Source organism: Arvicola amphibius, chromosome 13, assembly GCF_903992535.2.
Source record: "Arvicola amphibius chromosome 13, mArvAmp1.2, whole genome shotgun sequence".
Classification (NCBI taxonomy): Eukaryota; Metazoa; Chordata; class Mammalia; order Rodentia; family Cricetidae; genus Arvicola; species Arvicola amphibius.
The window spans coordinates 68452147-68466083 of NC_052059.1; the positions used below are offsets into that span (position 1 = coordinate 68452147).

General features: G+C 55.3%; 2 protein-coding genes across 11 annotated transcripts; one reads left to right on the top strand and one right to left on the bottom strand.

The window, feature by feature from the left end:
* The first annotated feature begins 225 nt into the window (after nt 1–225).
* Znf219 (zinc finger protein 219) lies at nt 226–13721 on the top strand. Of its 7 annotated transcripts, none has more exons than XM_038309989.2 (6): nt 226–430; nt 5185–5502; nt 10301–10389; nt 10673–12095; nt 12321–12452; nt 12653–13721. In XM_038309989.2, exons 3-6 carry the CDS (start codon nt 10384–10386, stop codon nt 13264–13266), a joined length of 2175 nt encoding a protein of 724 aa, XP_038165917.1. In that variant the 5' UTR covers nt 226–430; nt 5185–5502; nt 10301–10383; the 3' UTR covers nt 13267–13721. The 7 variants fall into 7 exon arrangements, with proteins under 7 accessions (XP_038165917.1, XP_038165919.1, XP_038165923.1 ...); XM_038309990.2 differs by lacking the exon at nt 226–430 and adding an exon at nt 475–1166; XM_038309991.2 differs by lacking the exon at nt 5185–5502.
* Nucleotides 1124–4484, bottom strand: Tmem253 (transmembrane protein 253). Of its 4 annotated transcripts, XM_038309999.1 has the most exons (6): nt 3222–3424; nt 2760–2870; nt 2625–2681; nt 2216–2332; nt 1981–2127; nt 1124–1674 (listed from the first exon to the last, which is right to left on the bottom strand). In XM_038309999.1, exons 1-6 carry the CDS (start codon nt 3375–3377, stop codon nt 1594–1596), a joined length of 669 nt encoding a protein of 222 aa, XP_038165927.1. In that variant the 5' UTR covers nt 3378–3424; the 3' UTR covers nt 1124–1593. The 4 variants fall into 4 exon arrangements, with proteins under 4 accessions (XP_038165927.1, XP_038165925.1, XP_038165926.1 ...); XM_038309997.1 differs by having other exon boundaries at nt 1981–2332; XM_038309998.1 differs by lacking the exon at nt 1124–1674 and adding an exon at nt 3468–4484 and having other exon boundaries at nt 1819–2332; nt 3222–3363.
* Nucleotides 13722–13937: the final 216 nt, after the last annotated feature.

Sequence of the window (13937 nt, forward strand, 5' to 3'; positions counted from 1 at the left end):
TGCTGGCTTCCCCCCCATAGTTTCTTTGGCCACTGGGTTCTGACTTTGAAGAAAGATCTTTTCAGAGCCCTTCACACAGGAGCCCTTCATTCCTGCAGTTTGATTGGGGGAGAGAAAGAATGGGGGAGGCCCAGATTGGGTTCTCTCCATTCCAGAGCCTGATCCCAGAGCTGTCTCCACCCACTAATACTCACACGTAACTTTGTCATAGGGCGACTATTACCACTCCCAAGGTGTCACAAACAGAAAGGATCTGCCGCTGGCGCCACTGCAATGTCAAGGCAAGCCAGCCAGGCTGCGCTCTAGCCTCACTGTACCTGGGCTTGCCTGAGCCCGGAGAAGCAGCATTCTTTAGGGAAAGAAGCCTTCTCAAGTGGGAGCAAAAATGATGTGAGACGAACACCCATCCCGGGCACTATGTGAATTTGGGGTGAGTTTTCTTAGGCCTAGTTAATTTCTACTAGTGACTAAGCTGCCCCCCTGGTGTTATCGGGATCCACCATTTTCCTGGGCTTTCCCTCCAAACCACCCGAGCCTGTCATCTTTGTACACTTGCAGAGGTCACAAGTGGTGTGGGCTCAGTGCAACCAGAGCTTCTGCGACCGTACGGAAGCAGGGATCAAAGGCCCGCCGGGGCCGGCAGAGCTCCCGAGCCTGCGCAGTCCCGCTCCCGCCTTGCAAAGGGTGGTGGCCACGCGGGCTCGGAGAGGCGGGAAAGCCCTAGGTCGGTACCCCCACCTGCCCAGCCAGCCCGTCCTCTCCAGCGCCCGGCCCGGGGGGGAGGGGGCGAGCAGGGCCGGCGCCTCTGACTCATCATCTCCAACCCCCTTCTCGCGCGCGCTCCAAGTCTCAGGACTTTGAACCTGGACACCGGCGCGAGGGGCGCGGCGGCAGCACCTGGGGAAGTGCGGCTCGGCCCGGCGCCGGCCCCCGGCCTCTGCCAGTGTGGGCAGCTGCGGGCAGGAGGTCTGGAGACCCCCAGCCGGCTGCGGCTGCCCGGCCGCGGTGGCGGCACCGCTGTGCGCGGCGACCCGCCCGGCTCCTCCCTGCACGCGGGGCCAGTGGTCGCGTCCGCGGAAACTCGGCTAGGCCCTGCTCCCGGCGCCTCACGTCACTCAGCAGATGCACAGCGCCCCCGCCGCCGAGGGAAGGCTCTTTATTTTCCAGTAGGTCACGGGGTAGCGGGGCATCCTGGGAATTGTAGTCTCCAGTGACTTAGGCAGGACCCGGATCCAAGGGAGACCCGCAGCACAACCAACGCGGATCTGGGTTGGCGGGTGCAGCAGCCGGGCTCGGAGTGGATGGGATTGTGAAAGGTGAACAGATGGAAACAGTGAGATGAGGCAGATGTGGAACTGGATGGATTGGAGGAGAGGCAGGGAGAAAGGAGGCCAAGAATACAAGGGAGGAAGCATCTTGACAAGAAACAAGGTGACATGATCTTCCTCCAGTGGGCCTGGTTTGAGGAAAAACTGAGGGCGCTCCTGTGGGCTTCACGCACACCTTGGGGGAGTTCAGTTCTAGTCCGAGGGAGGGGCACGACGCGAAAGTGCCTGGAGAATGCCCCCTTTGGTGGAGGAGGGCAGTGGCCACTCATTCATCTGTTCTGTTTCGGGTGCTAGCCACCATGGGACCATCCTCCAAACCGGAAACCTCCTCCATCTCAGAGAGACCCTGAAAACAGATGTGAGCAAATTTTAGGGTCAAAAAGGCAAAACTCCAGGTAGAAGCAGAACCCTCCCAGGTTCTCGAGTCTTTCCAATAATACATTAAGTCAGCCTACTAACGTTTGCACACTCGTGTAGTCACAATCATTAAATATCCAGTTCCTTCACAGCCGTTATTAGGGGCACTAACGTCCAATGCCAGAAGGCGGTCAGTGTTAGCCCTTCATTTCCCTACTGCCCCACTACAAGGACAGCCAGAAGAAAAATTAGCTAGAAGCTCGCGGCTTCATGTTTTCCTCCCTGCACCCCCTACCTCCTGTAGCTCCTGATAGTGCAGACTTGACCTCGTGAAGCATCCTTGCTTCCTCTGGCTCAGCAAGAACAGGGCGAATGTTGAGACCAGCACTCCTCCTAGGGTGAAGGCCTCCGTGCTGAGTTCTAGCACCAGCAACCCTGTCAGCTGCAGGTAGCAGGGTGAGGATGCTTTGGGGGGCACAGCCCGTTTTCTTCCGCCATTTCTCCTCCCCTGTACCTTTCTCTTTATTCACCTGTTCCTGGATGGAGCCAGTAGGGGCAGGCCCCAAGGCTGTCTTCGTCACTTCTGTCACCACCACGATGAAGCCCAAGATGAGGTTGAAGGTGTTTGATATCATCATGGCCCGCACCTACCAGTGAGCCAACTCAGCCCTGCCCAGCCTAGGGGACTCATTCCGAGATTAAACTCCACCTATACCCTAGCTGAAAACCAAACTCAGAGGCAGGACTGGTGGTGGTGGCATAGGCCTGTAATCTAGAAGTCTGAGGCAGGAGGATTCAAAGTTCAAAGCCTCACTGGACTCCAGAGTATGTTCCAAACCATTGAGTAAACTTACTGGGGGAAAGCACTGGGCTGTAGCTCAGGGATAGTGTGTGCTACACTGGGAAGTGGGGGAACAAGCTTGTATTCTCTTCTCTCACCTTCCAGAAACAGGGCGCTCTGCGAAGCTCAAGGGTGATGATCCCAGTGAGGAGACCCTGAGTGGTGAGAAGGGGGACGTGTGAGCTCTTGTCAGACAGGGGTCCCCGGGACCTTCCTCTCACCCCTTGTCTCACCGAGGCTCCAGGCCAGAGCGGCAGTGCTGTGGCCATGTGGCAGGCAGAGCTGAGGCAGGCCAGTGAGATGGTGAAGGGCACCGTGGCTGTGGCCAGCCAGAGTTGGCTCACCTGGAGGCCAGAGTTGGGGAGTTAGAGGGGACGGGCTGATTTCTTTCCCCACAATGTTTTCAACTTTAGATACCAGTAGTTGGGATAAATGCACGCTAGAGGAAAGTTTTTAAAAAGGCAGTTAAAGAAGTGAAATTTAAAAATTAGGCACTATTTTTTCCTTCTGCCTCATTTTATAGTTTACTTACCTTTGTGTAAGTACGGCAAGCTACTTGGAATGGTTTTACCTTGTTAATTTCTACATCCCCTCCCGGCCCCAGCCTAGCACAGTTTCTGGCGCAGGGTGTGTATCCACTGAATATGGATGGAATTGAACTGGCCAAAACCTGAATCAGGGCAACCTGGCCTCACCGCCACCACCAGCAGGTGTCCACTTTGCCTGTGCCTTGCCCAGTGCTGCAGCTTTTCCAGACGAAGACTGGGCCTCTCCTGCTTCGCCAGATCGGCACCAAGATCCATGGTTCCCTTGCCACTAAGGATGGTGCTTCCTGGACTGGAAAAACTCATTATGGGGCCATTCAGGAAATACAACCTCGCTCTTATTTACCCCTCTGCCAACTCCCAATTCAGAGTTGAGGCCCAGAACGTTACACCTACCTAGTCTGAAGCAGCCACTCCAGAGGGTTGGGACTCAGCTGGTAGCTCAGTGCAGACAAAATTTCCTGGCACGTAGTCTGTCAGAGCTGAGGTGTGGCGGGGCAAAGATCACTATGAGGGCCTAAGGATCCAAGGAGTGGCCATGTAGACGTCACCCTCAGTTCACCTCTCAAGCCACCAAGGCCTGCCTCACTCTCCCCACTTCCTGTTGTCCTAGTTTCCCCCCATCTTCATCTTACTTCATCCCTATGTACGGAATCACCCTAAACCTCAGTGTCCCCTTATTTCCATCTTCTCTTTATTCTTTGGCTCAGTCCTCAAATTACCTGCTCTGCCCTAGTGAGATTATGTGTTACTATCTGGATTGCTCCTCCTGGACCAGTTTGCATTCCCCTGGCTTTTCTGGAAGGTGTCTCCTTCCTCCTTACCGCTTTTTCGAAGGTGGCTCTGGGGATCCCAGGGCTTTGTCAATGCTAGGCAAGCACTCTACCACCGAGCTCAATCCAGCCCTTGCTCCTTTCTTTCAGGAGAGCTTTTTAAAAAATTGGACATTGATTGATTGATTGATTAAATGGAGGACAAGCCCTGTACATAGTGCAGATTGTTCTGACTCAGTGAACAATACCTTGGTGCCCAAATGTTCAGTCTTGAAAGGATACTGTACCAATGTTTTTGAAAAGGATACTGTACCGATGTTTTTGAGAGAAAGATTCCTGTAGCCTGGGCTAGAATCTTGGTTCTGACACTTTTCCAGGTTGGTGACCTTGGCTACATCATTGTGACATTATTTTACCTATTTGAACTCCAGTTTATTCCCTGACAAGGCAGAATTAACAACAGTATGCCCCTTAAGGGGAGCTGATGCCAGGGTGGGTAAAGACACCATTACTGGTGCTGAGAAGGTCAAACAGATGGGCCCACCGTCCATATTCTGTAGGGCTTACTCAGAAGCGAAGGAGGACATGTATTTCCACAGTAAGAGAACCAGATGGCCTGCGGGTAAACTTTACAAATCAAATATAGGAAAGAGCCTGTGGTCTCGAGATGAGACTACCTGTGCTGTGTCCCTGATCTTTCTGGCTGACCTCAGTCAAGTTGCCTAATCTACTTCCTTATCTGTAAAGAGAAATTAATAATACCAACCTCATGGGGTTGCCTGGAGCACTAAGAGAAAATGCGTATGAATTAGTTAGCCCAGCACAAACCACTTAAAGAGGTGGCTATTATTTATAATCACCAAAATAAAAGAAACGGAGCCAGAAGATCCCTGGGAGTTGAGGCACAGGAGGAAGGGAAGAAGAGTGGCTTTCTTCTGCCCTACTCACTGGGGCGCTGTATCCACACTGCCTTCCTGGGCACCCGGAATCGCAGCTTAAAGGGAACCAGACATCTGTTTGTGCCTGGTTCCTCTCTTTTCAATCATCAAGAGAGCTGACTTTATTTAATGGCAAGGTTGAGACGTAGGCCTTGAGGTGAGGATCCCTGAATTTGCAGGCCAGTGGAAGGAGAGACCTTGAGCATCTTTTTCTTACCTGTAAATGGGAGCTTTTATTAGAGGATTACTGGAAAGATCTCATGCTGCTAAATACGTGAACAAGCATCGTGTAAATATTGACTAAATCTGAGTATGCCACTTAGGAGTGTACAGCCACTGTTTGGGCTATAATCGCGTCGGGAGAAAGTATCACATCCCCCCCTTCTCTGCATCTCCCCCCAGGGTTGAGCACAGCGCCGGTGCTTGGTAAGCACTCAGTAAATATTGTTGCATTGAAGAGCCATTATAGTCTTAAAGAACGGAAAACAGAATTCGCGAAGCGGCAGCGAGAAGTGTTTATCCAGAACGGCAAAGACGGAAGAGTAACTTTAATAATGTTTCTTGTACGGCAGACATTAACTATCTCTATAATCGCCCCTCCTCCTCTCCCAAAAGAGAGACAAATTGTAAGGGAGAGGCTTTGAGATAAAACCCCAGGAAGAACTTCCCGAGCCTGTGCATGTTGGGGCAGAAGCAGCGACAGAGCCAACTCCTTCCCTGGTATGTCCGGGTCTAGGGTGGGAGGGGCAGTCCCGCTTGGAGGCTGGGGGAAGGACAAGATGACCTTTCACAATCTCCTCCAGTCCCCTCGAGGAACGGTCTGCGCGCCCCACCCCGCCCCCTCCTCCTCGCGCGACGCCCCCGACCCCCCCAGGCCCGCACCCCCTGGCGGCCGCCTCCTGCCGCTCCAGGGGTCCCCCGGCCCCGGAGCCCGAGCGCAAAGCCCGTCGCGCCGCGCCGCCCCCCGCATGCTAATGGCCGGGCCGCCTCCCGCCGTACACAATGCGGGCCGGGCCGGGGGCGGAGGGCCGGGGAGGGGCGGGGGCCGGGCCGGGGGCGGGGGGGCCGGGGCCCGGCGCATCTCCCCCGGCCCCACGTAACGCTGACGCCCGCGCCGCCGGCCCGCCGCTGCCGCCGCCCGCGCCGCCGCCCGCCGGGGCTCGTGAGTAGCCGCTCCCCCCGCGCCCCCCCGCCGCCGCCCTCCCCGCCCCTCCCGGAGGGGGCGCGCGCGGAGCAGGTGCAGGGGGCGGGGGCGGGGGAGGGGCGGCGCGCGGCCCCGGCAAACTTCGCCCGCAGCTCCGGGGGGCGGGGTGGGGGCGGCGGGGCCGGCGTGAGAGTTGGGGGGGTCCGGGGGAGGGGTCCGGGTGGGGGAGCGGGGAGCCGGGCGCGGAGGGGAGGCCGCGGCGCGGGGCGGGGGCGCGCGGCTTTGTAGGGGCCGTGAGGCCAGGCTCGGCGGCCTGGGTTGCGGGGGGGGGGGGGTGGGGGGGGGGAGGGGGCGGGGTGGGGAGCGGGGAGCGGAGTGGAGGTGCTCCCCCGGCCCAGGTGCGGCGGATGGGGGTGGGGGACGGAGCCCTAACTCCCCGGGACCGGGCTGGGCGGGGGGGGGGGGGGGGAGAGGATGGGGGTGCTTCTCTCTGTGTCCCAAACAAAGTGTCACAAAGAGCTCGGCCCGCAGCAGCCGCGGAGGCGGCTGTAACTCTGCTTTTGTTCTCCTGGCCCGGGGTAACTGAGCTCTGGCCTCCCTATGTCCCAACCTTGCCCCCATCGTCCTCCAGGATTATTTTCCGCGGGTGGAGTGTGGGGTGTGCCGGTGGAGCCCCTCGTGCGAGAGCACAGGTCCTGCTTCTGCCTACCGGTTTTCAGGAGGGATATTCTCCCAGAGGGTCTCCTACCCACCTCCCAGCCTGAGAACTCAGGCTCTTACAGGCACAAACACTGCCTTTTTTAAGGGCCAGCTCTAGTTGGAGGGATTTAAGGCTGTAGATATGCTGTCTCTCCCCCACCCCCCTCTGCCCCAGCCCGGGAGAACTTTCAGAATCGGGGTCAAGTTAGGACATGCTAGAACATGGGTCTGGGAGAAGATTGTGTGCCGGGGTTGTGCCTCCCTCTCACCTCTCAATAGTTATTTGGGAGCCCATGACTGAAATTTCATGCCCCCTATCCCTTTTCCAAGAACTCTAAAAGGTGTCGAGGTTCAGTGTAGTATGTATTTGAAGCAGCTTTCAGAGCAGTGGGGTTCAGAGAGCCACGGAGAGAACATAAAAGGGAGTTGTTGGTCTGTATGTGTTCTCCGGCTTTCCTGACTCTGCACAGTCTAATAAGCCCCCTTTCGATTTAATCTCATCTATTGAAGTGGCTCATATTAATTAGCTGATTTAAGAGGGGGAGATTGCCAACAAGGAAAAAAAAATCATGTGTTGAGGATGACCAGGGGCAGAGGGCTACTTACAGCTAGGCCCCAGAGACCCTAATCCTTTGCTACTGAACACTTGACCTTAAAACATTTTGAATCACAAGATTTGGGGTGGAGGAATCTTCTTGGTCTTTCATTTAGCTGATTCTTCTGTAAGTCTCTCACCACCATCCTCCGTAGGATTTGGGGGTCCTACCTTTCTGCGTCAGCTTTCCTAGCGTGTAAAAATAATTGGCCTGTTGCTTTGGAAGTACTTCTCATGTGCACAGCTGGTCCTGCATCCTGCAAAGATACACACAGGAGCAAGATAACCCCTGATTCCCCCTGGGTCTGGAAAGTAGGTCACTGCTACTCCCTGGCCCGCGCTCAGAGGTGGTGTTTAAGCCTTGAGTGTAGAAAAATGCGAGGCTTGTCCACAGACAAGACATGTCTGACTTAGGTTGCAAACCGGGTCGCACTCTGTCTCTGTTGGTGCCCTCCCCTATCAAGAGCAATTTATGAGATCCGGTGCCTGAGACCTGGGTTGATGGAGAGATGACCGCGGAAGCCATCTTGACTGGGCCTAGGAGGTCTCGGTGGATTTTAACTGATTTTAGGCCACCTTCTGGGAAACTTCCCCTGAGGAGAAATTCAACTTCCATTTGGGCCTTCTTATGTGTCACTGCTTTCCATCCTCGGAACTGCTACATGCAGTGTGGTTGGTGTTGCTCGGGGGAGGAGGAAGCCATGCCCTGTTTCTGCGCCTTTTGCCTCAGATATAAGCCGTTTTCCTAGGAGACATTTTGCTTGGTGTTTTACAGGCAGTATTCTAGGCCCTAGCATCTTCTCAGGATCAGAATATGCGCCCATAGGTTAGTCAGCTATGACCATGCAGTATTCACACACACACACATACACACACACACACACACACACACACACACACACACACACACACACCCCTCCCAGCCATCTGCTTCCTCTGAATATACCAGATTGGCTGTACACCAGGATGTTCCGGGAATCCCCAGGAAAGCAACAGAATGTGATGGACTCAAATATGATGGCTCAGTAACCCATTCCAGGATGTACAAACTGTAGCTGTTATGACAGTTTGTATAGCTAATTAAAATTTTCTAGGTATGTGCATTTTCTATTTTATTTTCAGTGGCATCCAAAAGGCCACAGTAATTCCCCTGATCCCCCTCCATAGTTTCTCTGATACTCCATAGTTCCCAAATTGGTTTTTTTCCTCATCCACAGTTCCTGTGTCCTCTCTTTGGTGGCCACACCGTCTCTCTACCACTTCCCAGTTCTGTCTGTGATTCTGAGGTGGCCAAAGTGGTATCTCTGGTAGCCCACTGCACTCTCCATGGTACTGAAGGAAAGGCTATTTGTTTTCTTGGGGGCCAGAAGAGTGTTGTGGCTTAAAACCACACAACTTTCAAGATGGCAGGGAGTACAAATGTAAATTTATTGTAATTCATTTCATAGACGGTAAACTGAGAGATTAGGTGACTATGGTTGTAAGACATAGACTTACAATGGCCTTGTACCCCTTAGTTCTAATTCACCTTTATGCAATTTTCAGTGAGGCTGGTCAGGCTGTTGGTCCCAGTACAGGGTTTATTTGGAGGCTCCCTAGGACAAGAATGGATGCCTGAATTTGGAGCTGCAGAAACACACATGCTAAGTGGTTGTCTAGAGATGCTTGTCCAGGGACATTTTGTTAATTTGTCTGTTAATGCTCTAAGGTCAGATTCTGCATGTAACAGGTGTTTGCCCCTCCACTCGGTGCTGAAAATTAATGCAGCTTCGAAGTCCCAGAGTTGTCTTTGCTGATAAGCAGGGCTAACTCCTGGCCCAGTTTGCTTCAATTAAAGATTGTAAGCAAAGTAAGGCTTGAGTTCTTTTCTTTCCTAGTAACCCATTTCAGTTTCATAATTCTCACTGTAAGGAAGTTCTTTATCAAATATTTTGTCTGAGGTTAAAATAAAGAAAGCTAGGCCCAAGTTCATCTGGGCTGAACAAGATACAGTTCTGTATGGAAGGAGGAAGGTAGTTATGACTTCTGGCCATCCACTGAAGTTTAATTCCTGACCCTGTCAGCAGTGAAATGGCAGAAGAACCTCCCCCCCATCCTCTCCCTCAACTCTCCTCTTCCCTGCCCTGTGCAGCACTTGTCAGGGATAGGGAATTTTAGATGGAGAATTTTAACCCCTTCCTGCTCAGAGCATGTGTGGATCCCCCTATCTGTGCAGATGGCAAGGCCCCGCCCCCATCCCTCACTCCAGCCTCTTGAGCTCAGAGCCAGTGTAATCCTCCTCTTGTGTGAGGAAGCCTCTCCCCTGCAGAGAGGAGGAAAGCCTGCCTCGGAACAGCTCTGGACAAAGGGGCTGAGATGCCCCATCAAACCACAGGCTCCAAGGTTTGAAATGGGGTGAAACCTAAATGGGATTTGCAGTTTAAACCCCTTGCCTAGATTGGTAGTGCCCCATAACTTCCACGCCTCCCCCAACTCTTTTCATTCCCTCTGTAGCTGGCTCTCCCTCCATGCCCCTCCCCCTCTGTCTCCAGACTCTGCTGCTGGGAGGTGTTTCTCTCCCATGCATGAATGAGTCTCTGTAATGAATGGAAATGAATGGATCAGGAATCCAGGAAGGGGGAGGGGGAGGAGGAAAGACCAGAAGACTGGGTGCCGGCAGAAGCTAGGAGGAGGAACCTGGAGGGATTTTGGCTGGCTGGCCCCGGGTCTGAGAGGAGCTGGTACCACTTGGATAATAGGAGTATGGCTAGCCCTCCGCATTTGTTTCTCCAGTGGCACAGCCCAGTGCGAGTGGAAGAGGGTATACTATGATGGCCTCCCACATTGTGTGTGTGGTGGGGGGTGATGGGTTCTGGACTAAGTGTTTAAAACATCATTTGGGAAAGGAGTCCTGGGTTTGTCATACAGATTGGCAGATCAAGGGGTGCAAGTTTTGACGACAGCAAATAGGAAGCGTGTGATACCTCAAGATCCACGTAGGAAGAAGGGATGGGTTTTAAGAATACAGGCTGCAAAGTGGGGTGACTTTACTGCTGAGAGCCAGGGCTCATCTTTCCTCCAATCAATCTGTCTTGTTTTAGCACCTCCGCACCTGTTGCCTTCATTAGCAGCTTTCCTTCCTCCTCCTTCCAATCCTCAGAACCAAAGAATGTGAAGGGGGTCCATGGAGGTGAGTGGAGCACTGTCCTTGACCCGCAAGTTCCTTCGACGGTACCCCCTCTCCTACCTACATTCTTACTTCCTATTATAGTAATAGATGCTATTACCTTGGCCCCAGTATCTTAACTTCCACCCATCCCACAACTTCTGGAGGTGAGCAGCACCAGTGTTCTCGGGTCAGGCCCCAGCCTACCACACACTCTTATTTTCCGTTCTTCGCGCCTTTGATGCCTTTGCATTTTCCATAGATCGGCCCTTCCCACCCTCTCCTCTACGTGCATCTTTCCCCACAGGGCTCACGTCCCCGCATCTTGGTCGGCCACCTAGAGCCTTCCCCACCAGCTTTCGACGGCGAACTGGATCTGCAGCACTACTCCAACGGACCAGGTGTGAGCGCCGGGTCTCCTGGGATGGGAGCAGTGGGCTGGTCTGAGACTCGTGCAGGTGAACGGCGATTCCCCTGTCCTGTGTGCGGAAAGCGCTTCCGATTCAATTCCATCCTGGCTTTGCACCTGAGAGCACACCCGGGCGCCCAGGCCTTCCAGTGCCCACACTGTGGCCACCGAGCAGCTCAGCGGGCACTGCTGCGCTCACATCTTCGAACGCACCAGCCCGAGCGCCCACGAAGCCCTTCTGCACGGCTGTTGCTGGAGTTGGAGGAACGCGCCCTGCTCCGTGAAGCCCAACTGGGGAGAGCCAGAAGCTCAGGGGGCATGCAGGCCACCCCTGCTGCAGAGGGCCTGGCTCGCCCTCAGGTTCCTTCCTCGTCTGCCTTCCGTTGCCCTTTCTGCAAAGGCAAGTTTCGCACCTCCGCGGAGCGGGAACGCCACCTGCATATCCTGCACAGGCCCTGGAAATGCAGCTTGTGCAGTTTTGGTTCCAGCCAGGAGGAGGAGTTGCTGCATCACAGTCTGACGGCCCATGGGGCTCCCGAGCGCCCCCTGGCGGCTACTTCTACACCCGAATCCCAGCCTCCATCCCAGCCAGAACCCAGATCTGCCCTTGAGCCTGAGCCTGAGCCTGAACCTAGGCCAGAGCCTGAACGGGAGGCAAACCCTGCCCCGACTCCTGCACCTCCGGAGGAACCCCCGGCGCCACCTGAGTTCCGTTGCCAGGTGTGCGGCCAGAGCTTCACACAGTCCTGGTTTCTCAAGGGTCACATGCGCAAGCACAAGGCCTCCTTTGATCATGCATGCCCTGTGTGTGGCCGCTGCTTCAAGGAGCCCTGGTTCCTTAAGAACCACATGAAGGTGCACACCAGCAAGCTGGGTCCTTTGCGTGCCCCGGGGCCTGGCTCTACTCCTGCCAGGGCCCCTCAGCCTCCTGACCTGAGCCTGTTGGCTTATGAGCCACTAGGCCCTGCGCTCCTCCTGGCCCCAGCGCCCACCCCAGCTGAGCGCCGAGAGCCCCCAAGCCTCTTAGGCTACCTGAGTGTGCGAGCTGGGGAAGTACGACCCAATGGTGAGGGTGCTGACCCTGGAGCTGGCCGAAGCTATGGGGGATTCCGCCCGCTGCCTTCAGCTCTTCCCAATCGGGCTCGGCGGCACCGTACAGACGAACCGGAGGAGGAAGAAGAGGTAGTGGAGGCAGAAGAGGAGAGCTGGGCCCGGAGCAGGTCGCTGGGCACTCTGACTTCCCTGCACCCCCACTCAGGTGAGGGGTCAGGACAGTCTGCACCTGCCGTGGGGGCCCAGGCAAGATCTACGGCCACCCAAGGTAGGTCCACAACATTTTCTCTCTGGGTCGCCTGCATTTAGTTATCAACACTTGGGCCAACACTCCTGTAGTTTCCTTTTCAAAAGACCTGTTTTCACAGTCTTCTGGGCTTTTCCCTAGTGGGTAAACCCCTTTCCTTTTAGGTCCAGAGAGGTGGTGGGTATAATGGGTGCCTGGCTGGGACAAGACAGTGAGACCTTATAACTTCCTTTTAACGTGTTGCAGAAGAAAATGGGTTGCTGGTTGGAGGGACCCGATCCGAAGCGGGCCGCGGGGCCACTGGCAAGGACTGCCCCTTCTGTGGAAAGTCTTTCCGCTCAGCACATCATTTGAAAGTGCATCTTCGCGTGCACACAGGTGAGGGCGGGTCTAGGAGCAAGAGCGGCAAGAGCAACCGAGCAGTCTTCAGATGGGCAAGCTTTCAGATTCATCTAAATCACTTAGTGGGGAATCGGCTTCTGAGCCTTGGGTGAAGTTTGTAAATTGAGCAAAATGTGTGTGCGCGCGCGCTCACAGTGATAGTGACCCCATGACCTGCTCTAACCCACTCTTCCCAGGTGAGCGTCCCTACAAGTGTCCACACTGCGACTATGCAGGCACCCAGTCGGGCTCGCTGAAGTATCACCTTCAGCGTCACCACCGAGAGCAGAGGAGCAGTGCAGGTCCTGGGCCTCCTCCAGAACCCCCGCCCCCTTCCCCGCGGGGCTCAGCTTCACTGCAGCTTCAGTCTGGAGCCAAACCAACTCAGGCCTCTGCCACCTGGGTGGAGGGCGCTGCGAGTACCAGGCCTCTTTCAAGCAGCATCGGACCAGGGTCCCGAAGAAAGCCTGCCAGCCCTGGGAGGACCCTGCGCAACGGGAGAGGTGGTGAGGCCGAGCCCCTGGACCTGTCCCTGCGGGCAGGCCCAGGAGGTGAGGCCGGGTCAGGGGGTGCCCTTCATCGCTGCCTCTTCTGCCCCTTTGCCACTGGAGCTCCTGAGCTCATGACCTTGCACCTGCAAGTACACCACAGCCGTCGAGCCCGGGGCCGCCGGCAGCCCCGAGCTGACACATCTCCACCCTATGTCCGAGCACCGTCAGGAGAGACACCTCCCAGCCCTCCACTAGAAGAGGAGGGCAGCCCAGGGCTATCTAGATCTGGAGAGGCTGTTCTTGGGGGGCAAGAACGGTAGGGAGCCCTCTTAGGAGTGATTAGCTTAGTAAGCTTACCCCGCAGGAGCGGGGAAGTGCTAGAGGTAGTTGGGTAGAGCAGCCAGCAGGGAGCAGTGTGGGACCCGTATCCCAGCCCAAGGTGGACCAAGAGGTAAAGAGGGCAGTGGGTGAAGGAGGGTGGGCAGGCAGTATCCACCCAGCCCAGGGGAGTCACAGTGCCTTAGAAGTGGCAGAGGTGAGGGTCAGAACGGGGTCCTAGGGCTGGTAGAGGATGCGCTCCTGCTGAGGAGCCGCCCTGCCAGCCTCTGCTGGTCCATAGGCACGAGAGTTTATTTTTGTATAAGGGGTGGGGGTGGGGGGCACTGTACCCTTCTAGCCCTGTCAGGGGCCCTGTAGACGTTGCTATTTTTGGTACGATTCCTGTCATCCCTGTTGAAGAGTCATGTCCCTAATAAACAGGTGTCTTGCGGCACAAGGCCCTGTGTGTCTGCCTGTGTTTCGCTCTCCCTGAGGCACTTCATTATCAATGAGCTCAAACGGGATGCAGAACTTTGCTTTACCTCCAGACTTGAGATTCAGGAAGGATCCTCCTCCACCATAGCTTGAGGACATCACTAGATAATTACTGGATTATGCTGGACCCATCTGATCATCTCAGCCTCAAGAAGGAGGTACAAAATGGAGGAGGGAC

Coding starts and splice junctions, on each gene's coding strand:
- Tmem253 (XM_038309996.1), bottom strand. CDS start 3,377: ATGAGTTTTTCCAGTCCAGGAAGCACCATCCTTAGTGGCAAGGGAACC. Junction 2,871..3,221: donor GACACCTGCTGGTGGTGGCG/GTGAGGCCAGGT, acceptor TCTGGCCTCCAG/GTGAGCCAACTCTGGCTGGC. Junction 2,333..2,624: donor GAGCGCCCTGTTTCTGGAAG/GTGAGAGAAGAG, acceptor GCTCACTGGTAG/GTGCGGGCCATGATGATATC.
- Znf219 (XM_038309989.2), top strand. Junction 12,096..12,320: donor AAGATCTACGGCCACCCAAG/GTAGGTCCACAA, acceptor AACGTGTTGCAG/AAGAAAATGGGTTGCTGGTT. Junction 12,453..12,652: donor GCATCTTCGCGTGCACACAG/GTGAGGGCGGGT, acceptor CACTCTTCCCAG/GTGAGCGTCCCTACAAGTGT.